The sequence below is a fragment of the Anomaloglossus baeobatrachus genome, chromosome 7 (assembly GCF_048569485.1).
Source record: "Anomaloglossus baeobatrachus isolate aAnoBae1 chromosome 7, aAnoBae1.hap1, whole genome shotgun sequence".
In the NCBI taxonomy this organism is placed as follows: Eukaryota; Metazoa; Chordata; class Amphibia; order Anura; family Aromobatidae; genus Anomaloglossus; species Anomaloglossus baeobatrachus.
The window spans coordinates 282,831,940-282,858,311 of NC_134359.1; the positions used below are offsets into that span (position 1 = coordinate 282,831,940).

The following is a 26,372-nucleotide window of genomic DNA, read 5'->3' on the forward strand; positions in this document are numbered from 1 at the left end:
TCTCATACCTCTAATATTGTCCGATTTTTGTATTTTTCACAATGATTGTTTTTAATTTTTTGGTACGTGAAATATGTACACAAAGTACCTTTTAATTGTATTATACACTTCATGCACACTTTTTGTATATGTGGGGAGGTCACCTGGATGCATGACCCTATTTAGGGAGGGCTGATTTTACCCCACATGTGGACCCGTGGAAGCCTAATCACAGGCGAAACGGCCGTCGTCCATAGTGAGGGGCCGCATCCAGGTCTCCTCCACCCGCTGATTTTACAACACCTTTTAACCGAGTTTATGGAATAAAGATTATCCGGAAAAAGACATCAGCATTGGTGCGGTCTTATTCTTCTTCTGTATTGATGAACACCAGAGGTGGGAACCCCGAAGTGAGCCTTATATGTGGTACTATGGAAATGAAGCCCTGATATTATGGAATTGTTACTTATGCGATTCCCTTATGTCATTATTAAAGGGGGACCAAAGCTGAATTTTGAGGCCTACATGAGGTCAGCAGCCATTGCTTGCCTCTCCTCCATCGCCTGTTGACGGATTTAATGAATAATTAACCGTCATAGTTAATTAATCCTCTCCGCTGCTTCCCTTGTGACCAGTGATGTGACTCCGCCATGTGATACCCGGGGTCCTCCCTGTTGTTTACATTAGTTACCTGGTTGCCATGATCTGTCCCCGTCTCTTGGGGTTGCTATGGAGACTTAGGAGCTGCTCACAGTCTCATAGAGGCATCCGTGACCTGCAGAGCATCCGTCATGGCCTCTCACATGAGACCCTCGTCCACACCGGGCCTTCCCCGCGTCTCAGCCCTGACCGCGCTCCTTGAAGCCCAGCACATGGTGCGTGACATCTGCCGCTTTCCTAATATTGGGTGGAAACGTTTAGTTGTAAATCTTAATGGGGTTCTCCAGAATTAGAAAACATGGCTGCTTTTTTAAAAAACAAACCAAAAAATAGCGCCACACTTGCCCATGGTTGAGTCTAGTACTGCAAGTCAGACTCATTCACTCCAGTAGAGCTGTAATACTAGGTTCTGCCCATGGACAGGTGTGGCGCTGTTTTTTTTTTTTTTTCAATTAATCAGCCATGTTTTTGTAATAATGTATGTTGAGGTGGGATTGCTGAGCCACTTCACTAAGCGAGACATCTACCAGAGCAAAATACAGCGACATAGGAAGAGCCAGACGGCACATGGAACATCAGATCTGGATATACAGGTCAGCACTGGAGCAACATGGAACAGCAGAGCCGGATATGCAGGTCAGCACAGGAGCAACATGGAACAGCAGAGCTGGATATGCAGGTCAGCACAGGAGCAACATGGAACAGCAAAGCTGGATATGCAGGTCAGCACAGGAGCAACATGGAACAGCAGAGCTGGATATGCAGGTCAGCACTGGAGCAGTATGGAACAGCAGAGCTGGATAAGCAGGTCAGCACAGGAGCAACATGGAACAGCAGAGCCAGATATACAGGTCAGCACAGGAGCAACATGGAACAGCAGAGCTGGATATGCAGGTCAGCACAGGAGCAACATGGAACAGCAGAGCTGGATATGCAGGTCAGTACTGGAGCAGTATGGAACAGCAGAGCCGGATATGCAGGTTAGCACAGGAGCAGTATGGAACAGCAGAGCTGGATATGCAGGTCAGTACTGGAGCAGTATGGAACAGCAGAGCCGGATATGCAGGTCAGCACAGGAGCAACATGGAACAGCAGAGCCAGATATACAGGTCAGCACAGGAGAAGTATGGAACAGCAGAGCTGGATATGCAGGTCAGCACAGGAGCAACATGGAACAGCAGAGCCGGATATACAGGTTAGCACTGGAGCAGTATGGAACAGCAGAGCTGGATATGCAGGTTAGCACTGGAGCAGTATGGAACAGCAGAGCTGGATATGCAGGTCAGCACAGGAGCAACATGGAACAGCAGAGCCGGATATGCAGGTTAGCACTGGAGCAGTATGGAACAGCAGAGCTGGATATACAGGTCAGCACTGGAGCAGTATGGAACAGCAGAGCTGGATATACAGGTCAGCACTGGAGCAGTATGGAACAGCAGAGCTGGATATGCAGGTCAGCACAGGAGCAACATGGAACAGCAGAGCCGGATATACAGGTTAGCACTGGAGCAGTATGGAACAGCAGAGCTGGATATGCAGGTTAGCACTGGAGCAGTATGGAACAGCAGAGCTGGATATGCAGGTCAGCACAGGAGCAACATGGAACAGCAGAGCCGGATATGCAGGTTAGCACTGGAGCAGTATGGAACAGCAGAGCTGGATATGCAGGTTAGCACTGGAGCAACATGGAACAGCAGAGCTGGATATACAGGTCAGCACTGGAGCAGTATGGAACAGCAGAGCTGGATATGCAGGTCAGTACTGGAGTAGAGTGGAACAGCAGAGCTGAATATGCAGGTCAGTACTGGAGCAGTATGGAACAGCAGAGCCGGATATGCAGGTCAGCACAGGAGCAGTATGGAACAGCAGAGCTGGATATGCAGGTCAGTACTGGAGCAGTATGGAACAGCAGATCTGGATATGGAGGTCAGCACTGGAGCAGTATGGAACAGCAGAGCCGGATATGCAGGTCAGCACAGGAGCAGCATGGAACAGCAGAGCTGGATATGCAGGTCAGTACTGGAGCAGTATGGAACAGCAGATCTGGATATGGAGGTCAGCACTGGAGCAGTATGGAACAGCAGAGCTGGATATGCAGGTCAGCACAGGAGCAGCATGGAACAGCAAAGCCGGATATGCAGGTCAGCACAGGAGCATCATGGAACAGCAGAGCCGGATATGCAGGTCAGCACAGGAGCAGTATGAAACAGAAGAGCTGAATATGCAGGTCAGTACTGGAGCAACATGGAACAGCAGAGCTGGATATGCAGGTCAGCACAGGAGCAGTATGGAACAGCAGAGCCGGATATGCAGGTCAGCACTGGAGCAGTATGGAACAGCAGAGCTGGATATGCAGGTGAGCACTGGAGCAGCCATGGAACAACAGAGCAGAATATGCAGGTCAGTACTGGAGCAGTATAGAACAGCAGAGCTGGATATGCAGGTCAGCACAGGAGCAGTATGGAACAGCAGAGCCGGATATGCAGGTCAGCACTGGAGCAGTATGGAACAGCAGAGCCGGATATGCATGTTGATACAGCAGAACCGAGGGTGCAGAAAAGCATCTTGGACCAGCAGAGTCGAGTAAGAGGTCAGACACCTCCAAAGAGCAGTGTCATATCTACAGTATCGGTCCAGTAGCTTTTCTTTCAGTGCTGGAGTGGCGCTTTAAACCTAAGTCCCTGTCATACTCTCACCTTCCGGCAGCTTCACCTTTTACAGATGCCGCTCCAGTCCGACAGCGCCATCTTGTGCCCGTAACTTCTAACTGGCTGAAAGTCAGATGTTATGTCACAAGCTCCCTTTACATCTATGAGAGCCAGGAGGCGACCCCCATAGACTTGTATTGAGTTGTGACCTCCAGCAAACTGCAAAGAGGAAGCAGAACCCGACCCTGGAGCCGGGACAGGAGAGTAACCATGCACAACCTCTAAAGTACAGCATATGACATAGGATTTGATAAAAATGGCAATATGATAAATGATATTTTTCCCTACAGATCAATTTTATGAATCTAATCCTTTGTGCCATCATTTCTGCAGAAGTCGATAACTCACAGACTGATCTATGCAGCAAAGATATCTCCAGAGCAAGCGCATGGCAGGGATATACCAGGTAACCACTGTGCAAATAGCAAAAACATGGCTGGGTTAAATTATATGGAAATCTGGGACTTTTTTTAAAAGAATTTGGCACTGATTCGCTTTTACGGGTTCTTTGTTTCACTCCTCTTTCAACTTTGAAGAACTTTGTGATCTTAAAGATCAGAAAAAGACGGATAAAAAAAATTTCAAACCTTTTTGGAAAATTTTTAGAATGAGCTCGCTGATGTATTCTCAGTTAACTCATTCTGCAGCCAGAAGTGTGCAAAGAAAGCTGAATGGTGCAACATTTTTAAAGGGAATCAGACAGATGATTCTCCCTGAAGGAGCTACGGCCATCATGAATCTAGGTCCGGCTACATGAGAAACCTGTGACTCCACAGCAGCGGGGTGGTCCTCGGCCGGCTTTTATATATATGTTTTCTCTGAAACTCTGCGGCATTTTGACTTTTTTTTTTCTTCCCTGCACACAGATCATTATGAAAGATTATTTCATCGACTGATAAAATCCAATCTGGGAGAATCCATCTCCGGATTACTTCTGCTCTACCCCGGCTGTGTCATTCATATGCTTGAGGTTAGTGTTATGGAATGGGAATGTGCAGGTAAACTGATATCATTAAAGGTGCGTTCCAGGACTTAAATATTAGCATGCTGATAATTGCACAGGTGTGCCTTATTATTGCACAGGTGTGCCTTATTATTGCACAGGTGTGCCTTATTATTGCACAGGTGTGCCTTAGTATTGCACAGGTGTGCCTTATTGCACATAATGAAAAAAAAGAAGATAAAATGCCAGCTTACCAAGTAGATTCAATGAATAGGCTGCTATTCCATATAGATGCTCAGCAATGGATAAATGGCAGGCGCTCTTGCCAACAATTGATATAGAAGGATAAATCCAGCGAGCCAAATTTGTGATGAATAAAAAATATTTTTCTTTATACATGTAGATTAAAAAATCTTTTCAATAGCAGCATAATACACATACAGGCAGAGATGAAAAATTACTGCTGTAGAGCGCACGGCAAGACATGTTTCGACTAAACCTTTATTATTGCCATGAATGTCAATGATAAAGGTTTAGCCGAAACGCAGTAATTTTTCATCTCTGCCTGTATGTGTATTATGCTGCTATTGAAAAGATTTTTTAATCTACATTTGAAATAAAGATTTTTTATTCATCACAAATTTGGCTCGCTTGATCTATCCTTCTTCCTTATTATTGCACAGGTGTGCCTTATTATTGCACAGGTGTGTCTTATTATTGCACAAGTGTGCCACAATAAAAGGAAACTCTAAAATGTGCAGTTTTACAGTATTAGGGTGGTCCAGAGGGGGCTCATAAAACCAGTCAGTATCTGGTGAGACCACCATTTGCCCCATACAGTGAAAACCAGGATTTATCCGTGAAGAGAACACCTCCAGACGCCATCAAATATGAGTATTCGCTTACTTAAGTCAGTTTCGACGACGCTCTGCTGTCAGATGTAGACTACGATGAGGAAGACGAGCAGCAGATGACCTTCCCAGAGAAGTGTCTGACAGTTTGTACAGAAATTCTTTGGTTTTGCACCGATTGTTGCAGCCACACCTGTGCAAAAATCAGGTTGACCAGCTTAAGGCACACCTGTGCAATAACTATGCTGGCCCGCCTAAGGCACACCTGTGCAATAATCATGTTGGCCAACCTAAGGCACACCTGTGCAATAATCATGCTGGCCAGCCTAAGGCACACCTGTGCAATAATCATTCTGGCCAGCCTAAGGCACACCTGTGCAATAATCATGCTGGCAAGTCTAAAAGACACCTGTGCAATAATCATGCTGGCCAGCCTAAGGCGCACCTGTGCAATAATCACGCTGTCTAATCAGCATCTTGATATGCCACACCTGTGAGGCGGACGGATCATCTCCGCAAATGAGAAATGCTCACTAAATGTTCACAGATTTAGAGAAATTTGTGAACATTTGATAGAAAAAGGTCTTTTGTGTCCGTAGGAAAAGTCTTCAATCTTTGAGTTCAGCTAAAAAATGTTGTGTTATATTTTTGTTCAGTGTATTAAGCCTCTTTACGAGTCATAGCTTTTTTTTTCTATCAAAATAGTTGTACGAGGGCTGTTTTTTTTTTTTTTTTGCAGGATTAGTTGAAGTTTTGGGGTAAAATGTTGAACCCCTTCACCCTTCCACCATTTTTTCCATGACGTTCATTGCGGACCTGGTAGTGTGATTCTTTGGGTCACTACAATTATGATGATACCAAATTTATAGTAAAAAATGGGGCTTGTGTCGCCATTTTCTGAGAACCATAACTTTTATGGATCTGTGTGAGGGCTTGTTTTTTGCTTTTTTTTTCCGTGGCGAGCTGACATTTGCATTTGTTCTATATTTGGATACATACGGACAATATCAAATATGATTACTTCTCTTTCATTCTTTTTGAGCTGAAAATCTAGAGGGTTAATAAAAAAATTATTTTTTTTTAGTGTTAAAGGGTTATTTCCACTCTTCACAAATGGGTATGATCGGATAGTTCTTGTAACTACAAGCACTTTTGCAATTTACTGCTTCTTAAAATTTTGAGCCGTTTTTGAGATATTAACACTTTTCCTTAGTTTACAGGTGGTCGGTCTCCTAGGTAACGAGCTGTAAACAAAAGAAAAATGTTAATATTTCAAGAACGGTTGAAAATTTTAACAGGCAGTAAATTGCCAAAGTGCTTCATTTTACAAGCTGCATCCTAAAATATCCATCTTTAAAAATGAAAATAAGCCCTTTAAGACCACAGTATTGCAGTAAATGATCTGCATGAAGCCTTATGTGACTGTTTGCTTCTCCTTTCAATGCTTTCGTAGGCTTCTTCCGAAATCCTCACCGGGATAATTCAAGACCTCATCCAGATTCAGACTCAGGGTGCAAAGTATGTATTTTGTATTTTTGTTAATTACCAAAAAAATCATGGTCTGGTCTCCGCGATATACCGCATCCGCACACAGCTCATCCATGTGTTCTAGCTCTCTTCTGCAGGACACCAAACTGCTTGTGATCTCCCACAATATCCGGAGCCGGCTGGTTCCTCAGTGGCATTTCCGCACGGTGAGGCGGCCCACACAGTACTTGGGAGACTTCGGGTCCGGACAGTCGGAGGAGGCCGTGGTGGAGGAATGTCTCACTCTCATGCTGAAGTTAGGAATGTTCTTGTCTCAGATACTAAGGGTAAGTTCACACGTAGCAATTTTTAGCTGTGTATCTATTTGCATAAATTCTGCTGATTTTGCATTTTAAAGTAATAATAATAATAATTTTATTCATTTATATAGCGGTATTAATTCTATAGCGCTTTACATACATTGGCAACACTGTCCCCATTGGGGCTCACAATCTAGAGTCCCTATATGTATGTCTTTGGAGTGTGGGAGGAAACCGGAGACCCCGGAGGAAACCCACGCAAACAAGGGGAGAACATACAAACTCCTTGCAGATAGTGTCCTTGGTGGGATTTGAACCCAGGACCCCAGCACTGCAAGACTGCAGTGCTAACCACTGATCCACCACAAGACTGCAGTGCTAACCACTGAGCCACCACAAGACTGCAGTGCTAACCACTGAGCCACCGTACCGCCCATTAAAGTGAACCTGTCATTAGATTGTTCGGGCAGCAAGGATCTGTCTGACTCCATGATTGCAGTCGGGTGATTCTCTGATGAGACCTGACTAGTCCGATGTGGACCCCGATTGGCTTCTCCCGACTACAAATGATTGACAGGTCTCTCCCTATATACACACAAACAAGATACCTGTCAATCACCTGGACTGGGGCTTGGGAGAAGCCGGCCAGGGTCCACACTGGACTAGTTAGGTCTCATCCTATGGTCACCGGCCGGCTTTTGAATCTATGTTTTGCCATTGGAGCGTTTCAAAATGATTATTATTATTATAGCGCCATTAATTCCATAGCGCTTTACAAGTGAGAAAGGGTATACGTACAACAATCATTAACAGTACAAAACAGACTGATATAGGAGGAGAGGACCCTGCCCGCGAGGGCTCACAGTCTATAGGGAATGAGTGAGGGTACAGGAGGAGAGAGGACCCTGCCCACGAGGGCTCATAGTCTACAGGGAATGGGTGAGAGTACAGGAGAGAGGACCCTGCCCGCGAGGGCTCACAGTCTACAGGGAATGGGTGAAGGTACAGGAGGAGAGAGGACCCCACCCGCGAGGGCTCATAGTCTACAGGGAATGGGTGAGAGTACAGGAGAGAGGACCCTGCCCACGAGGGCTCACAGTCTACAGGGAATGGGTGAGGGTGCAGGAGGAGAGGGGACCCTGCCCGCGACGGCTCACAATCTACATGAGGAGAGAGGACACTGCCCGCGAGGGCTCACAGTCTACAGGAAATGGGTGAGGGTACAGGAGGAGAGAGGACCCTGCCTGCGAGGGCTCACAGTCTACAGGAAATGGGTGAGAGTACAGGAGGAGAGAGGACCCTGCCTGCGAGGGCTCACAGTCTACAGGGAATGGATGATGGTACAATAGGTGAGGCAGAGCTGGTTGCGCAGTGGTGTACTGGTCTGAGGGTTATTGTAGGATGTAGGCTTGTTGGAAGAGGTGGATCTTCAGGTTCTTCTTGAAGCTTTTCACGGTAGGGGAGAGTCTGATATGTTGAGGTAGAGCGTTCCAGAGTATTGGGGAGGCACGGGAGAAGTCTTGGATGCGATTGTGGGAAGAGGAGATAAGAGAGGAGCAGAGAAGGAGATCTTGTGAGGATCTGAGGTTGCGTGCAGGTAGGTACCAGGAGACTAGGTCACAGATGTAAGGAGGAGACAGGTTGTGGATGGCTTTGTATGTCATGGTTAATGTTTTGAACTGGAGTCGTTGGGTGATGGGAAGCCAGTGAAGGGATTGGCAGAGTGGCGAGGCTGGGGAGTAGCGAGGGGAGAGGTGGATTAAGCGGGCCGCAGAGTTTAGGATAGATTGGAGGGGTGCAAGAGTGTTGGAAGGGAGGCCACAGAGCAGGAGGTTGCAGTAGTCGAGGCGGGAGATGATGAGGGTATGCACTAATGTTTTTGAATATTGTTGGTTAAGGAAAGCACGGATCCGGGAGATATTTCTGAGTTGTAGTGTGCATGAGGTGAAGAGGGCTTGGATGTGCGGCTTGAAGGATAGAGCAGAGTCGAGGGATACACCAAGGCAACGAGCTTGTGAGACTGGGGAGAGTGAGGAGCCATCAACTTTGATGGATAACCTTGGTGGAGGAGTTGAATGAGAAGGAGGAAAGATGATGACTTCTGTTTTGTCCATGTTAAGCTTTAGGAATCGCGCAGAGAAGGATGAAATAGCAGACATTGTGGGATTCTGGTTAGTAGAGAGGTAATGTCAGGTCCAGAGAGGTAGATCTGTGTGTCATCAGCATAGAGATGATACTGGAAGCCGTGGGACTCTATGAGCTGTCCCAGGCCGAGGGTGTAGATGGAGAACAGCAGGGGTCCAAGAACTGAGCCTTGGGGGACACCGACAGATAGGGGCGAGATGAGGAAGCGGTGTGAGAGTGGGAGACGCTGAAAGTTCGGTCGGTTAGGTATGAGGAGATCCAAGATAGCGCCAAGTCTGTGATGCCCAGAGATGAGAGGATCTGTAACTGGCCGCAATTTCACAGCCAGACTCTGAATCCTGTGGCCCGTGGTTTGGAATCGAATGACAGGTTCCCTTTAAAAATCTCATGCCCCTGCTGTGAAATATATCCGGACTTCATATCCGCAGCAGTAAACATCGCTGTTCAGGGACCCACAGTGGAAAAGCCTTTAAGGGTTATTCCCAAAATAGTCTTGTAATAACGTACATATATAGTTATTATTTTGTGCCCATATAACTCATTATTAAATCTGCCATTTTGCACATATCACCCCCTAGGGATGCCCCCACATGCTCCATTTACCCTCTTGAGTGAACAATGTGTAGCCCTATGGACACCTCTGAGAAGGGAACAATCTGTATATTATTTGTCACCTTTAATTATCAATATTGTTCTTTTTTTTTTTCAGTTTTTACTTTTGGCGCATTATGCAACCTGATTCAAGTTTCAGATTTTTCTCTTGTGGGAGTGACTCTCCCAGTAATACAGGCTGGATGTGAGGTATATGTGTATACAGGGTGGTTCGCTCACATCAGCACAGCTTCTATCCTGAACTTAACACTAGAAGTCCCAGAAATTTTAAGCTCCCCCCTGAAGTCCCAAAAGAGGGTCAAATGACCTTTAGTCCAAACTGAATAGCACTAACTAGAAACTAAATGGCAAAACTCAATGGAAAACAACAACCTCCTGTGCTGCGACAGTAATGGCCTTAATTACAGAACAAAAGACAGTGATTATAGGATGTTAGCTAAAATCCTTCAGGTCATTCGACCCGTCTCTGGGTTCCAAAGGTAGAAATGTTAAATGACCCCTCTCTAGTGTTAAAGCGTACCAATCACCAGGATTTTCCTATATAAGCTAAAGCCAGTGCTGTACAGACAGTATCATGCTGATTCTATATATACCTTTAGTTGTCAGCTAAGAAGTATAGGTTTTGAAACACAAGCAAGTAAAGTTTGTAAAATTAGCCGCTTTTTGATCAGCTGATAGCTGGGGGGGTATTCATAGTTATTCCAGTCCTCCTGCATGTCCGTCCTCCCCGTTATTTATGCTAATTCTATTATAGAATCGTTTTACTAAGTGGCTAGAAGGACCTGTGCTAATGTCATACCCATGTGACCAGAAGGGGCAGGGCCTCAGCCAACATAGCTGATCCTAGGAAGCAACATTATTTTTCTGTTGGCTGAGGCCCCACCCCTTCTGGTCACATGGTTATGACATCAGCACAGGTCCTTCTAGTCACTTAGTAAAACGATTCTATAATAGAATTAGCATAAATAATATAGGTGGAGGATGTATAGGCAGGGGGGCAGCAATTACTATCAAACCCCACCCCAGCTGATCAGCAGCTGCTCATTTTACAAACTTTACTTGCTTGTGTTTCAAAACCTATACATCTGAGCTGACAACTAATGGTATGTATAGAATCAGCCTGATAGTGCCTGCATAGCACTGGCTTTATGTTATATAGGTAAATCCTGGTGATTGGTGCGCTTTAATTACTTTCCAAGAGCTTAGCCTATTTTTTCTCCATAAGGGCTGCTTCTCACTTGCGAGTTTCTCACAGTAGAGCAATGCGAGAAAATCTCGCATTGGAATCGGACACATGTTAGTGAATGATTCAGCTCTCATCTGCGATTTTTTTCTCAGTCCAAATCGGACTGAGAAAAAAATCGCAGCATGCTGCTTTTTTGCGAGTTTCTACTGCGAGTTTCTCCAATGCAAGTCTATGGGAGCTGTCACAAACCACCGGGGGGGTCACTCAGAAATCCCCCGCGCTGGCTACCAGTACGTCACAATCGGGGGGTAACAAGTGGGGGTCGCCCCTCCTTTATACCTCCCGACCGACAGACAGAGCACGTGACGCGCTCTCTAGCGCCCCTCTTATAGTCAGGCCAATTATGGAATTGCCCGACAATAAGCAAGGAGGCCGCTATACTACTTATGCCGATTATTGAAGGGTCCCCGGTGAGAGTAAGGTATATATTCCCCCGACCTCCGCGGGCGGAATATATAAAATCTCCCCGAATCTCACTGGCCTCCCCACAATAATCCTTGGCACAATTCGCTGCCACCAACCGATTTACGGTAACTATTAGCCGAACACACAGACGTGGGATTCAAGATCGAGATAACAGAACAGCCCAAGATTAATTATATAATTTAATCAGCCTAAAGCACACTAGAAACTACAATATATACAATAGGGAATCTACAGAATATACATATGTCAGAGTACAGTTACAATCAAAGCATGGGTTACAAACAGGCATACACAGTTCCAGCAGTTACCTTGTTGCGTCTGGCCACAGGGGGGCGCTGTACCCAGGTTTCTAGGATCCTTCCCACAGATGTTTCCTACACGTGCCCCCAGCGAGAGGAACACTGGAAAATGGCCGAAGTAGGGTTATCAACCTGGGCAGATCCAGGTCCCCTCCTACCTTAGTGACCTCACAGGGAAGCACCGCCACTCCCCCTGCATGGATCAGAATTATCCAGCAAAGGGGATTTTGGCTATAACTTTGCCTGGGAGCGTCGTAGACGGACGTCAACGCTCTCATTGTGACAGTTATGAATTTAGCTACAGAACGAGGGGACTCATGACCTGTCTGCCAGTTCCCCATTGGCTGATATCACGCCTGGGGCATTTCCCAATGTCCTGCTCCCATAAAAAGGGTGTGCCGGCATCGTCCGCATGCGGAGACACCATTTTTATGGTTGCCATATTTATCGGAAATATGGCTTGCGAGATATGAACCATTTTTTACTGGAGTCGTTCTGTCTGGCTATTTCCATAGCCTTGCTAACTAGATAGCAGCTCCTACTACAGGGTGACGGCAGGGAGTCATCCTGTGTCCATTGTTCCCACACCACCTCATCTCCATATCACAGGACATGGCCATGGAGGTGTAAGTGGAACACTGAGAACAAGAAGGGAGGGGGCACTGCCAGGGAGTGATGAGGGATTATGACTGGAGTCATAATTCATCTTCATATCCCGGGATTTGCCTCACACCTCCCCCCTTTTGAGGGCGCTAGGGGGCAGCACACTCCGGTGTTCCCCCGTGCGCCCGTCCGCGACCTCTCCTTGTCGGGACAGCCCGTCTGCGTTACCGTGGTCACGGCCCCTTTTGTGGCGAATGGTGAAGTTGTATTGCTGGAGCGCAAGGCTCCATCGCAACAATCGCCCATTCGTCCCAGAGACGGTGTGCAACCAGCTGAGGGGATTGTGGTCCGTCTCCACGATGAAGTGGCGCCCGTATAGATAGGGTTGCAGACGCTGCAGGGCCCACACTATGGCCAGGCACTCCTTCTCCATCGTGGAATAGGCAACTTCCCTTGGTAACAGCTTCCTGCTCAGGTACAAGACTGGGTGCTCTTGGCTCGCAGAGTCCACCTGGCTGAGCACCGCACCGAGGCCGAAGTCACTGGCGTCGGTCTGTACTACAAACGGCCGCGTGAAGTCGGCTGCCTGTAGCACGGGCGGGCTGGACAGGGCGTCCTTTAGGGCCTGGAAGGCTGTCTCGCAGTCCATTGTCCAATCGACTGCAGAGGGCAGCTTCTTCTTGGTGAGGTCCGTCAAGGGCTTTGCCAGGCTACTATAGCATGGAACAAACCTCCTATAGTACCCAGCGGTCCCCAAGAAGGACATCACCTGCTTCTTGGTCCTGGGGGTGGGCCAGGATGCGATGGCTTCCACTTTCTCAGGCTCGGGCTTCAGTGTTCTCCCACCTACCCGGTGACCGAGGTACTGGACCTCGCTCATGGCCAGCTGACACTTTCCCGGCTTGATGGTCAAACCTGCCCGGTGGATCCGCCTGAGCACCTGTGCTAGATGCTCTAGGTGGTCCTCCCAGGTGGGACTGAAGACGGCAATGTCATCCAGGTACGCGGCCGCGTACCCTTCAAGTCCCTTGAGCAGGGTGTTGACCATCCGCTGGAAAGTGGCAGGGGCATTCCTCATCCCGAATGGCATCACCGTGGACTCGTACAGTCCAAATGGGGTAATAAAGGCAGAGCGTTCCCTGGCCTTGCGAGTCAGGGGGATCTGCCAATATCCCCGGCTCAGATCCATGATGGTCAGGTACTGAGCCCCGGCCAACTGATCGAGCAGGTCATCGATGCGTGGCATTGGGTACGCATCGGCGACCGTGACCGCATTGAGCCCCCTGTAGTCCACGCAGAACCGAGTGGTTCGGTCCTTCTTAGGGACGAGGACTACAGGCGAGGCCCAAGCGCTGTTGGATGCCTGGATCACCCCCAGCTTCAGCATCTCGTCAATCTCCTGGCGCATGTGTTGCTGCACCTCCAGGGAGACCCGATATGCTGAACGCCGGATCGGGGGATGATCCCCAGTGTCCACGTGATGGACAGCCAAGTCAGTCCTTCCGGGCTGGTTGGTAAACAACCCCCGGAAGGGGTGTAGGGTGGCCCACAGCTGGGACCGTTGGTCCTCCAAGAGCTGGTGGCCAACCTCCACATCCTCAATGGATCCGCCTGCCCTAACCTGGGCTAGCATATCCAAGAGGGTTTCCGCTTCTCCCTCCTCGGGCAGGTTGCACACGGGGAGCGCACATGCCTCCCGCTCATGATGTGCCTTCATCATGTTCACATGGAAGGGCTTCCGCCTTCCACGGGCAGGGTCCAGGGTGACCAGGTACGTCACAGGGTTGAGCTGCTGGTACACGAGGTATGGGCCTTCCCAGGCTGCCTGAAGCTTGTCCTGTGGTACGGGGACCAGTACCCACACCTTTTGACCCACTTGGTAGGTCCTCTCACAAGCGTTCTGGTCGTACCAACGCTTCTGATCGGCCTGGGCTTGAGCCATATTGTCGTGTACCAGTTGCGTCAAGGCCTGCATTTTGTCCCGGAAGCGCAGGACATACTCGATAACCGACACTCCAGGGGTGGCCAAATCCCCTTCCCAAGCCTCTTTCACCAGAGCCAGGGGGCCCCGCACACGTCGCCCGTACAGGAGCTCAAACGGTGAGAATCCTGTTGAGGCCTGTGGAACCTCCCGGTAAGCAAATAACAGGTGTGGGAGATACCGCTCCCAGTCACGCCCATGGGAGTCGACCAACATCTTAAGCATCTGCTTTAAGGTGCCATTGAACCGCTCGCACAGGCCATTAGTCTGTGGATGGTACGGGCTGGCCACCAGATGTCGCACCTGGACTTGCTTACAGAGGGCCTCCATCAGCTGGGACATGAATTGGGTCCCCCGGTCAGTGAGCATTTCCTGGGGAAAACCCACTCGGGAGAAAATCTCCAGCAATGCGGTGGCCACCTTGTCAGCCCGAATGGACGACAAGGCCACTGCTTCTGGGTACCGGGTGGCATAGTCCACTACCGTCAGTATGAAGCGTTTCCCGGAGCTGCTGGGGATGGCCAGCGGGCCGACCAGATCCACAGCCACCCTCCTGAAAGGCTCATCGATGATGGGCAGAGATACCAGTGGGGCTTTTGAGAATCCTGTTGAGGCCTGTGGAACCTCCCGGTAAGCAAATAACAGGTGTGGGAGATACCGCTCCCAGTCACGCCCATGGGAGTCGACCAACATCTTAAGCATCTGCTTTAAGGTGCCATTGAACCGCTCGCACAGGCCATTAGTCTGTGGATGGTACGGGCTGGCCACCAGATGTCGCACCTGGACTTGCTTACAGAGGGCCTCCATCAGCTGGGACATGAATTGGGTCCCCCGGTCAGTGAGCATTTCCTGGGGAAAACCCACTCGGGAGAAAATCTCCAGCAATGCGGTGGCCACCTTGTCAGCCCGAATGGACGACAAGGCCACTGCTTCTGGGTACCGGGTGGCATAGTCCACTACCGTCAGTATGAAGCGTTTCCCGGAGCTGCTGGGGATGGCCAGCGGGCCGACCAGATCCACAGCCACCCTCCTGAAAGGCTCATCGATGATGGGCAGAGATACCAGTGGGGCTTTGGGGCGTGGCCCCGCCTTCCCCACTCTCTGACAGGTTTCACACGAACGGCAGTAGGCAGCCACATCGGCCCCCATTTTTGGCCAGTAGAAATGCTGGTTTAACCTGGCCTTGGTCTTAGCGATCCCTAGGTGTCCGGCCATCGGAATCTCATGTGCGATCCGCAACAACTCCGTCCGGAACGGATAGGGTACCACCAACTGTCGGTCCCTGGGCCACGCCTCCGGTGAACCCTGCTGGACCGTGGCCCGGTACAGCCGTCCTTGGTCCCAGACCACTCGCTCCGGGTCCGAGTCCGAGGGAGGCTGTGCCGCCTGCTCCTTAAGAGCTTTCAGGCTGTCGTCAGCTTCTAACGCTGCCTGAAACCCCTGACTAGATGTGGCCAGAATCGACGAGACTGTCACATCTTCGGTCAGTACCCCGGGACCTGTGTCCTGGCCTCCACCTGACTCGGCTGCCACTTGGTCAGAAGGGGAAGAGCTATCGGACCTCCGGGAGGCCCCTTGGCTTCCAGCACTCCCACTGCGGGTGACAGCGGCCACAGCCGCTGCGACCGTGGGTCGTGCCTGCTCCTCCTCCGTTCCTGACCAAGTCGCCGGTTCAGGCAGACCGACCTGGCTTCCTGACACCCCGGTTGTGGGGGAACCATGCACCGAGATCTTACCTGGGAGCACTTCCGCTCCTGGACCGGCCCCAATCTCACCTGCCTGTTCCCCTCCTGCAGCAACAGAACCCCGCTGTGAAATCTCTGGGGACCCCACATTTGCTGTGGTAGCCCCCACCCCACACACTGGTCCTCCCCCTGCAGCACCCTGCTCTCTGCTTATCCCTGCAGAGGGCAACAGATCCCAGCTCACAGGCTGGTTACTTGTAGAGGCATTGTCACACCTTTCTCTGACCCCCTCCCCTGTCACAGCTGCAGCTGAGTGTGTGTCTATGGTGTCTATGCAAGCAGAAATATCAGAGTTCACTCCCTCCTCCCTTACATCATTCATAGATAACACATTAACATTGTTAGGAGTCATGTCAGTACGGGCTGAAGGTTCAGCCCTTGGGGGGGGCCCAAACTGGGAGGTTATCTGCCCCAAATCTGTCCCAAGTAGCACGTTTGCAGGGATCCGATCAGTTACCCCCACCTCCCTCACCCCTCGCCCTGCGCCCCAGTCCACATAAATGTCAGCAACAGGCAGCGCCGGGTCAGTGCCTCCAATCCCGGAGACAGCGAGGGTTTTTCCAGGGATCAAGTCTTGGGGGGACACCATCTCAGGCCGCACCAGAGTCACCTCTGAGGCGCTGTCTCGCAGTCCTATGGTCACAGACCGGCCGACGGTGACAGGTTGGAAGCTGTCCAGGGACCTACCACCACCCCCACCCACACAATACACCTTGGGCGGCCCTTGGGACGGGGACGGAGCCGGGGCCTTGGGACGCTGAGGGCACATGGCCTTGAAGTGTCCAGGTAGGTTGCACTGGTGGCACCGTCTTGGCTCTGCCACGGGCCTGGAGAGGGGAGTTGAGGGGGACACCCCCTGCAGTCTAGGGGCAGGTGGGGCAGTCGCAGAATTCATCTTACCCCCTCTCCAGGTGCTGCTGGTGGCCGCTCTCCTGGCCTCAGGGGCCCGGTTGTTGGTGTAGTCATCGGCAAGGGCAGCTGTAGCCGTGGACCCCTTTGGCTTCTGGTCTCGGATGAACTGGCGGAGATCCTCAGGGCAGTTCCACAAGAGTTGCTCCGTGATGAACAAGTCCAGGATCTCCGGTCCGGTGGAAAGCTGCAGGCCTTGGGTCCAGTGGTCGGCAGCTCGGGCAAGTGCCCGCCTGTGGTCAGCCCAGGAGTCCTTTGGTCCCTTCTGTAGGCTCCGGAACTTCTTGCGGTAGGACTCTGGAGTGAGGTTGTACTGTTGGATCAGGGCCCGCTTGATGGTGTCGTAGCCCTGATCTGCCTCAGCCGGCAAGTCCCCAAGGACATCCAGGGCCTTACCCCTTAAACGGGGGGTCAGGTATTTGGCCCACTGGTCCTTGTCCAGATGGTGCTGCAAGCAAGTCCGTTCAAAAGCAGTCAAGAAAGAGTCCAAGTCTCCATCCTTCTCCAGCACTGGGAAGTCCTCAACACGGACCTTTGGAAGTTTGGTGTCTCGAAGGTCACGTGTGGCTGATGAGGGCCGGAGCTGAGCTAGCTGCAGCTGGTAGTCACGGTCTGCCTGTCGCTCTCGCTCTTCACGCGCTGCCTGCCGCTCTCGCTCCGCAGCCTCACGCTCTGCGTGCCGCTCCGCAGCCTCAGCGTCACGCGCTGCCTGCCGCTCTGCCCTGCGCTCTGCCAGGAGTTCCTTGTAGCCCTTCTGGTCTCCAGCCTGGAGAAGGGCCATAGCCATTTGAAGAAGGCTATCCGAGCCTCCCAGGCTCGGTGGAATGGCACGTGGTGATCTGCGGCACGCTGCAGAGCTAGGCGATTCACTGTCCCTTTCAGAGCGGAGGGCTGGCATCTGGCTCGTTGAGGAACCTTGGGTGAGCTCCTCCTCATCTTGTCCAGCAGTGCCAGGTTGCGCAATGTCCTCGGCAGAACGGTTTTCTGGCGTCGAGCTCCTGGAGGACTCGTGGGCAACCTCCTCATTGCTGTCCACAGCACCGTCCTCCCTCTCTTCGGCTCCTGCCTTAGCATTGGCCAGTTGCATAGCTCTGCTCCTGGTGCCATCAGCCATTCTTGCAGACTTTTGGTCACTGACACAGAACTGACACCTGATGCCTCCACACACCTTACAGTATCTGCACTCTGACACTCTAGTGTTGAGCTAGTCTGAAGACCCCAGCAGCCACAGCTGCTGCAGGCAGTCTTTAGTGTCTGGGAGTATGGGTCTCACACTCACACACACTATTATCTCGATCCCACCGCTATGCCACCAATATGTCACAAACCACCGGGGGGGTCACTCAGAAATCCCCCGCGCTGGCTACCAGTACGTCACAATCGGGGGGTAACAAGTGGGGGTCGCCCCTCCTTTATACCTCCCGACCGACAGACAGAGCACGTGACGCGCTCTCTAGCGCCCCTCTTATAGTCAGGCCAATTATGGAATTGCCCGACAATAAGCAAGGAGGCCGCTATACTACTTATGCCGATTATTGAAGGGTCCCCGGTGAGAGTAAGGTATATATTCCCCCGACCTCCGCGGGCGGAATATATAAAATCTCCCCGAATCTCACTGGCCTCCCCACAATAATCCTTGGCACAATTCGCTGCCACCAACCGATTTACGGTAACTATTAGCCGAACACACAGACGTGGGATTCAAGATCGAGATAACAGAACAGCCCAAGATTAATTATATAATTTAATCAGCCTAAAGCACACTAGAAACTACAATATATACAATAGGGAATCTACAGAATATACATATGTCAGAGTACAGTTACAATCAAAGCATGGGTTACAAACAGGCATACACAGTTCCAGCAGTTACCTTGTTGCGTCTGGCCACAGGGGGGCGCTGTACCCAGGTTTCTAGGATCCTTCCCACAGATGTTTCCTACACGTGCCCCCAGCGAGAGGAACACTGGAAAATGGCCGAAGTAGGGTTATCAACCTGGGCAGATCCAGGTCCCCTCCTACCTTAGTGACCTCACAGGGAAGCACCGCCACTCCCCCTGCATGGATCAGAATTATCCAGCAAAGGGGATTTTGGCTATAACTTTGCCTGGGAGCGTCGTAGACGGACGTCAACGCTCTCATTGTGACAGTTATGAATTTAGCTACAGAACGAGGGGACTCATGACCTGTCTGCCAGTTCCCCATTGGCTGATATCACGCCTGGGGCATTTCCCAATGTCCTGCTCCCATAAAAAGGGTGTGCCGGCATCGTCCGCATGCGGAGACACCATTTTTATGGTTGCCATATTTATCGGAAATATGGCTTGCGAGATATGAACCATTTTTTACTGGAGTCGTTCTGTCTGGCTATTTCCATAGCCTTGCTAACTAGATAGCAGCTCCTACTACAGGGTGACGGCAGGGAGTCATCCTGTGTCCATTGTTCCCACACCACCTCATCTCCATATCACAGGACATGGCCATGGAGGTGTAAGTGGAACACTGAGAACAAGAAGGGAGGGGGCACTGCCAGGGAGTGATGAGGGATTATGACTGGAGTCATAATTCATCTTCATATCCCGGGATTTGCCTCACAGGAGCGTGTAAAAAATCGGATGTCACGGGACGGCACTCACACCATCCTAGTGACATCCGATTTTCTAAATACATTTCTCGCATGTTTCCTAAAACACTGGAAACGAGCGATGTCTCACAATGTCTGTCAATCACTATTCTCTGTCAGTCGGTCTCTCCCTCTCGGTCTCTATTCTCTCTCTGTCGGTCCGTCACTATCTCTGTCCCTCTCTCACAGTCTGTCGGTCATTTTCCCCTCCTCTCTCATACTCACCGTTCCCCGATCCCCGGCGCGGCGCTGCACGGCTTTCTCACTGCTGCGGCGACTTTTACTATTTTGAAAAAGCCGGCCGCTCATTAAACAATCTCGTATTCCCTGCTTTCCCCGCCCACAGGCGCCTATGATTGGTTGCAGTGAGACACGCCCCCACGCTGAGTGACAGGTGTCTCACTGCACCCAATCACAGCAGCCGGTGGGCGGGTCTATACTGTGCAGTGAAATAAATAAATAATTTAAAAAAATGGCGTGCGGTCCCCCCCAATTTTAATACCAGCCAGATAAAGCCATACGGCTGAAGGCTGGTATTCTCAGGATGGGGAGCCCCCCAGCCTAACAATATCAGTCAGCAGCCGCCCAGAATTGCCGCATACATTATATGCGACAGTTCTGGGACTGTACCCGGCTCTTCCCGATTTGCCCTGGTGCGTTGGCAAATCGGGGTAATAAGGAGTTATTGGCAGCCCATAGCTGCCAATAAGTCCTAGATTAATCATGTCAGGCGTCTATGAGACACCCTCCATGATTAATCTGTAAGTTACAGTAAATAAACACACACACATGAAAAAATCCTTTATTAGAAATAAAAAACACAAACACATTCCCTCATTACCAATTTAATAAGCCCCAAAAAGCCCTCCATGTCCGGCGTACTCCACGGACCTCCAGCGTCGCTTCCAGCATGGAGGTGACAGAAGCTGCAGGAGACACCGCCGCTCCGGTCACCTCCAAGCAGCAACTGAGGTGAGTAGCGCGATCTGCTGAGCTGTCACTGAGGTTACCCGCTGTCACTGTTGGAGGATCCAGCGGTGGCCGCGATTAACCTCAGTGACAGCTCAGCTGATCGCGCTACTCACCTCAGTTGCTGCTTGGAGGTGACCGGAGCGGCGGTGTCTTCTGCAGCTCCTGTCACCTTCATGCTGGAAGCGACGCTGGAGGTCCGTGGAGTACGCCGGACATGGAGGGCTTTTTGGGGCTTATTAAATTGGTAATGAGGGAATGTGTTTGTGTTTTTTATTTCTAATAAAGGATTTTTTTCGGGTGTGTGTGTTTATTTACTGTAACTTACAGATTAATCATGGAGGGTGTCTCATAGACGCCTGACATGATTAATCTAGGATTTAGTGGCAGCTATGAGCTGCCATTAACTCCTTATTACCCCGATTTGCCAACGCACCAGGGCAAATCGGGAAGAGCCGGGTACTGTCCCAGAACTGTCGCATATAATGTATGCGGCAATTCTGGGCGGCTGCTGGCTGATATTGTTAGGCTGGGGGGCTCCCCATAACGTGGAGCTCCCCATCCTGAGAATACCAGCCTTCAGCCGTATGGCTTTATCTGGCTGGTATTAAAATTGGGGGGGACCGCACGCCATTTTTTTAAATTATTTCTTTATTTATTTCACTGCACAGTATAGACCCGCCCACCAGCTGCTGTGATTGGGTGCAGTGAGACACCTGTCACTCAGCGTGGGGGCGTGTCTCACTGCAACCAATCATAGGCGCCGGTGGGCGGGGAAAGCAGGGAATACGAGATTGTTTAATGAGCGGCCGGCTTTTTCAAAATAGTAAAAGCCGCCGGAGCAGTGTGAACGCCGTGCAGCGCGGCGCCGGGGATCGGTGAGTATGAGAGAGGGCTGCTAACTTCAGTCACTCGGGGGATTAGTGGTCACCGGTGAGCCCTTCACTGGTGACCGCTAATCAGGACGCGACACAGACAGCCGCAGCATGACAATGAAGTCGGGTTAAGTTCACCCGAGTTCATTTTGATCGTGCGGCTCTGTCTGTGTCTGCTGTCATCTGCCATTCAGCTCTGCTACATGGCTGTCTGTGTCTGCTGTTAGCGGCCATGTAGCAGCGCTGAATGGCAGATGACAGTAAAAAATATGCATTACACACGCATTACACACGCTAGTAAAATCATTAATTTATTCAGAAATAGCATCGCACTTGCGTTGCACTCGCACCTAACGTGAACTAAAATCAGCCGAGTTTTTTTCAGTCCAGTCGGACCGATTTTACTCGCATAGATGTGTTTCCACCCTAAGCCTTTATACACTTGCTCCTCTGTCGACTGCATATCTGGGTACGTCCATCTTCCTATTGCTACTTCTGACAGGCGGGTGTGGGGAGCAGAGAAAGGCAGGAGCTCTGATCCACTGCTATCAGTTTTGCAAAAGCGCTCAGTTACATAAAAGACTTCACAATCTGCAACTGGTAGAAAATCTTGAATTTTCTGAACTTTGCTCTTAGAAAGCAAATGAACAACAAAGGTGAAGGTGAATAGACCAATGATTATGTAACATAATATATTGGATGCCAACGTTCTAGACTTGTAGACCTGGGGTGAAGCTTTTATTATAACCCAGTGCATGTATGTGTCCAGCCCGGCAGCACAGACCCGGGAGGGAACCTGCACGACTTGGCGCCAGATCTGCTGGTGAGAGAAGAAAACATCGACTTCCTTATTCGCTCCGAGACGTTTCTGACACCAGAAAAGTTCCTCAAAATGTACAACAAGCCGGTCAACTGTTCTGTTGCTTCAGGTGAGCACACTGCCGCAAACTTTGATATCTATGGCGCTCGCTCAATGGGTATGTGGAGCTCAGCGCTGCTCCAGTCACTCCAATCAGCTCCGCTTTGTTTGTTTTTTGGGGGGGAAAGTCTCCTGTCTGGGAAAGCAGCATCGGAGAGAGCACAGTTCAGACCAGTCGTCAGGAGCACGCTGCTCCATGGCAAGCAGGAAGCTGGAGGAGTGCGCTCCTGAAGAGATAACAGCAGGGTGTGAATGGCGGAGTCCGGGTGTCCGATCGAGTGCTCAGCCTATGGCACACATGGCAAACCTTTCTCAGGCTGAGTGCCCAAACTGTAGCCCTAAACCCAATATTTTTTTCCATCCTAGCATGTTCTTCCATCCTGGCATGTTCTTCCATCCTGGCATGTTCCCCCATCCTGGCATGTTCTTCCATCCTAGCATTTTCTTCCATCCTGGCAAGTTTCCCCATCCTGGCATGTTCTTCCATCCTAGCATGTTCTTCCATCCTAGCATGTTCTTCCATCCTGGCATGTTCTTCCATCCTGGCATGTTCCCCCATCCTGGCATGTTCTTCCATCCTGGCATGTTCTTCCATCCTAGCATGTTCTTCCATCCTGGCATGTTCTTCCATCCTGGCATGTCCCCCCCATCCTGGCATGTTCTTCCATCCTGGCATGTTCCCCCATCCTGGCATGTTCTTCCATCCTGGCATGTTCTTCCATCCTGGCATGTTCTTCCATCCTGGCATGTTCTTCCATCCTGGCATGTTCCCCCATCCTGGCATGTTCTTCCATCCTGGCATTTTCTTCCATCCTGGCATGTTCTTCCATCCTAGCATGTTCTTCCATCCTGGCATGTTCTTCCATCCTGGCATGTTCTTCCATCCTGGCATGTTCCCCCATCCTAGCATGTTCTTCCATCCTGGCATGTTCTTCCATCCTGGCATGTTCCCCCCATCCTGGCATGTTCCCCCATCCTGGCAAGTTTCCCCATCATGGCATGTCCCGCCCATCCTGGCATGTTCCTCCATCCTGGCATGCCCCCCCCATCCTGGCATGTGCCCCCCATCCTGGCAAGTTTCCCCATCCTGCCATGTCCCCCCCATCCTGGCATGTTTCCCCATCATGGCATGTCCCGCCCATCCTGGCATGTCCCGCCCATCCTGGCATGTTCCTCCATCCTGGCATGCCCCCCCCCCCATCCTGGCATGTGCCCCCCATCCTGGCAAGTTTCCCCATCCTGCCATGTCCCCCCCATCCTGGCATGTTCCCCCATCCTGCCATGTGCCCCCCATCCTGGCATGTTCCCCCCATCCTGGCATGTCCCCCCCATCCTGGCATGTTCCCCCCATCCTGGCATGTTCCCCCCATCCTAATACAGCCGCACACAGTTAAAAAGTAAAAAAAAAACAAAAAAAAGGAAACATACTCACCTTCCAGCACCTGTTCCACCACTGCGCGCCGCTGGGTCCTCAGTTCCCGCGCGGCCACAAGACGTCATTACGCTGGCGTTGCTTACTGACGCTCCTGATGTCTCGTAGGCGACAGTCCTGCGGCCTAGGAGAGGAGTGTCAGAGCGAGGAGCAATGTCTACTCCGCTCCAACACAACTTTGAACTGCCAGCGTGATCGCGTCAGCAGTTCAAAGTGGCTGGATGAGGCGACAGCGCGCGTGCCGACAGAAACCACGCGTGCCATAGGTTTGCCATCACTGGCCTATAGATATACAATGTCTTAGAGCATTAAGGAGGAGGATGGGTATTTTTTTCGCCTGGTCTAATACGGGGACCTTTGTGCTATAAGAAATCTATAAAGAAAAAATACAAACACGATAAGCCTAAGTTCACATTTCCGTTGTTTTGCATCAGTCACATGCGTCGCTTGACACATGTGACTGATGCGTTGTACAACGGATGACAAAGAAAAGAATTTCATTGTCGGACTCCGTTGTGTGCGGGGGGCAGAGTTCGGGGGGCGGGGCTGAGGACGTCAGTGCCGCGGTCTGCATGGCTGGGGACAGGTGAGTGTGTGAGTGTCTACATGCGTGTGTACATGCGGAGTGCGGGAGGGGGCAGAGCGCGAGGGTGCAGAGCCGAGCAAGGCTGTGGAGCTGAGGACGTCAGTGCCGCGGGGACTGCAGGGCTGGGGACAAGTGTGTGTGTGTGTGTGTACACACATGCGGAGTGCGGGAGGGGGGCGAAGCCGAGTAGGGAAGTGTCGGCCTCCTTGCACACTGTATCCAGGGTAAATATCGGGTAACTAAAAGCAAAGCACTTTTTGCTTGGTTACCCGATATTTATCTTGGTTACCAGCATACACCGCTTAGCGTGGGCTCCCTGCACCCGTAACCACTGTAAATATCGGGTAACTAACCAAAGCGCATTGCTTGGTTACCCGATGTGTATCCTGGTTACGGGGGCGGGGAGCCAGAGAGAGCATGCGCAGCAAAATCCTACGGATCGCGCTGCTCAAAAAATGTTACAGGCTGTCAGTTAAAAACCGACTGACCGCGACGCAGCGGATGCAACGCAGCATCATCAGTCGCAATCCGTCACTAATAGAAGTCTATGGGGAAAAACAGGATTCCTGCAAAATATTTTGCAGGATACCGTAATTCCTCTAGGCTACGGATTGTGACTGATGCAAAACAACGGAAGTGTGATCTTTGCCTAAGACGTCATTCCTTTATCTCTTTGCAGATCTTCTCTGGCCGGCTCCACAGCGTCTGTATCTGTAGCAGCAGATCCTGCGTCCTCTCCGCTCCTGGATCGCTTCATTCACCGCTCACATTTCTGTTCAATTCTTCACAAAATAAACAAACATACAAAAAAAATAAACCAATAATAAGATATTGCTCCAAGGCTGCGTTTTGCTATGATCCTGTACTGAAGGCTTCAGCCCCGGGGGTTACAGAGCGAAATCCACTGTGAATATGGGCAGTGCCGCTAGGTTTAGGATTGTCTCATCCACAGAGCTGCTCCGAAATCGCCGGCGTCCCCGACCTGCACGACTACGGACCAAGGGCAGAGTCACCCGCACACATCAGCTCACCACGAAAAAAAACAAATGGTCACACACCGCTCCACGGCGGAAAAAATAAAAACATCAGTCAAAAAGAGAAAAATGGGGGCACAAATAAAATGGTTTTATTTTTGTTCAAAATTCCAAATTAATTTTCATAACTAAAGCGTAAAAAAAAAAAAAGTTTGGTATTTTGGAGCGGCCGTAACTGCACAGGACGGTGGACAAATGGTTAAAAAAAGAAAAGTTATGGCTCTTGGAAAGAAGAGAGAGAAAAAAAAAATCACCCGGCATATAGGGGCTAAAGAGACCCCATCAGTGACCAGAGAGAGGGCTGGGCCACGGGATAAGGCGAGGGTCGGGAGAGTGTATACTGTGTATTGTTAACCCCTTCCTGGCTCTGTAGCAAAATAGCCGCCAACTGGATTTGTGTCGCCCTGGGCAAGCCAGGGGACACAGGTCACACACCACCACACCCTACATCTCAGGTAGGAACATCTAAGCTAACCAAAAATCCTTGTTGCCTTCCTCCAGAGACTGATGATTCACACCAGGGGGTGGGCCAGGCGGTTGGCTCCGCCCACCGAGGAGATCACAGCTCTGGAGGCAGGAAGTACCAGGCAGATTAGCCCAGGCAGGGCTTGAGTGAAGTGCAGTTGAAGAGAGTCTAGTCAAGTGGAAGGAGTGGAGGAGTAGCCCAGGCAGGGCTAAAGTAAAGAGCTAAGTGAAAGTGAAGGAAGAAAAGTAGTAAAGGAGGAAAGCAGGAGTGGTGACAGAACAGAAGGAGAGTGCAAAAGCCTGAAGAGTCCAGCTGAGTGCAGGGCAGGTCAGCAAGGTCAGCAACGGCGGTGACTGTCTGAAGGGGGACCGTTTGGAAGTTCCTGGAAGGATCCCGGAGGCTGTGTGCCCGGCGGTCTGGAGCAGTGTTCCGAAGGACAGTCAGCACCAGGGCAGGGGCCTCTCGGACCCCGGCAAGGCTTGGAGTCGCCATAATTTGCCGAATACGTCAGTGAAGGGGACGTAGATCCCCCAACAACCAAGTCCCGATTGAAGGCAACAGTCCAGCCAGTGTA

At 50.7% G+C, this 26,372-nt stretch overlaps 1 protein-coding gene across 1 annotated transcript; it reads left to right on the forward strand.

Annotated features, from left to right (window-relative positions):
* Positions 1–684: 684 nt before the first annotated feature.
* LOC142246392 (testis-expressed protein 47-like) lies at positions 685–25,290 on the forward strand. The gene is made up of 7 exons (XM_075319442.1): positions 685–854; positions 3,681–3,753; positions 4,214–4,317; positions 6,595–6,659; positions 6,754–6,955; positions 22,131–22,290; positions 24,978–25,290. The coding sequence occupies exons 1-7, from the start codon at positions 771–773 to the stop codon at positions 25,013–25,015; spliced, it is 726 nt and encodes a 241-aa protein (XP_075175557.1). The 5' UTR covers positions 685–770; the 3' UTR covers positions 25,016–25,290.
* The last annotated feature ends 1,082 nt before the right edge of the window (positions 25,291–26,372 follow it).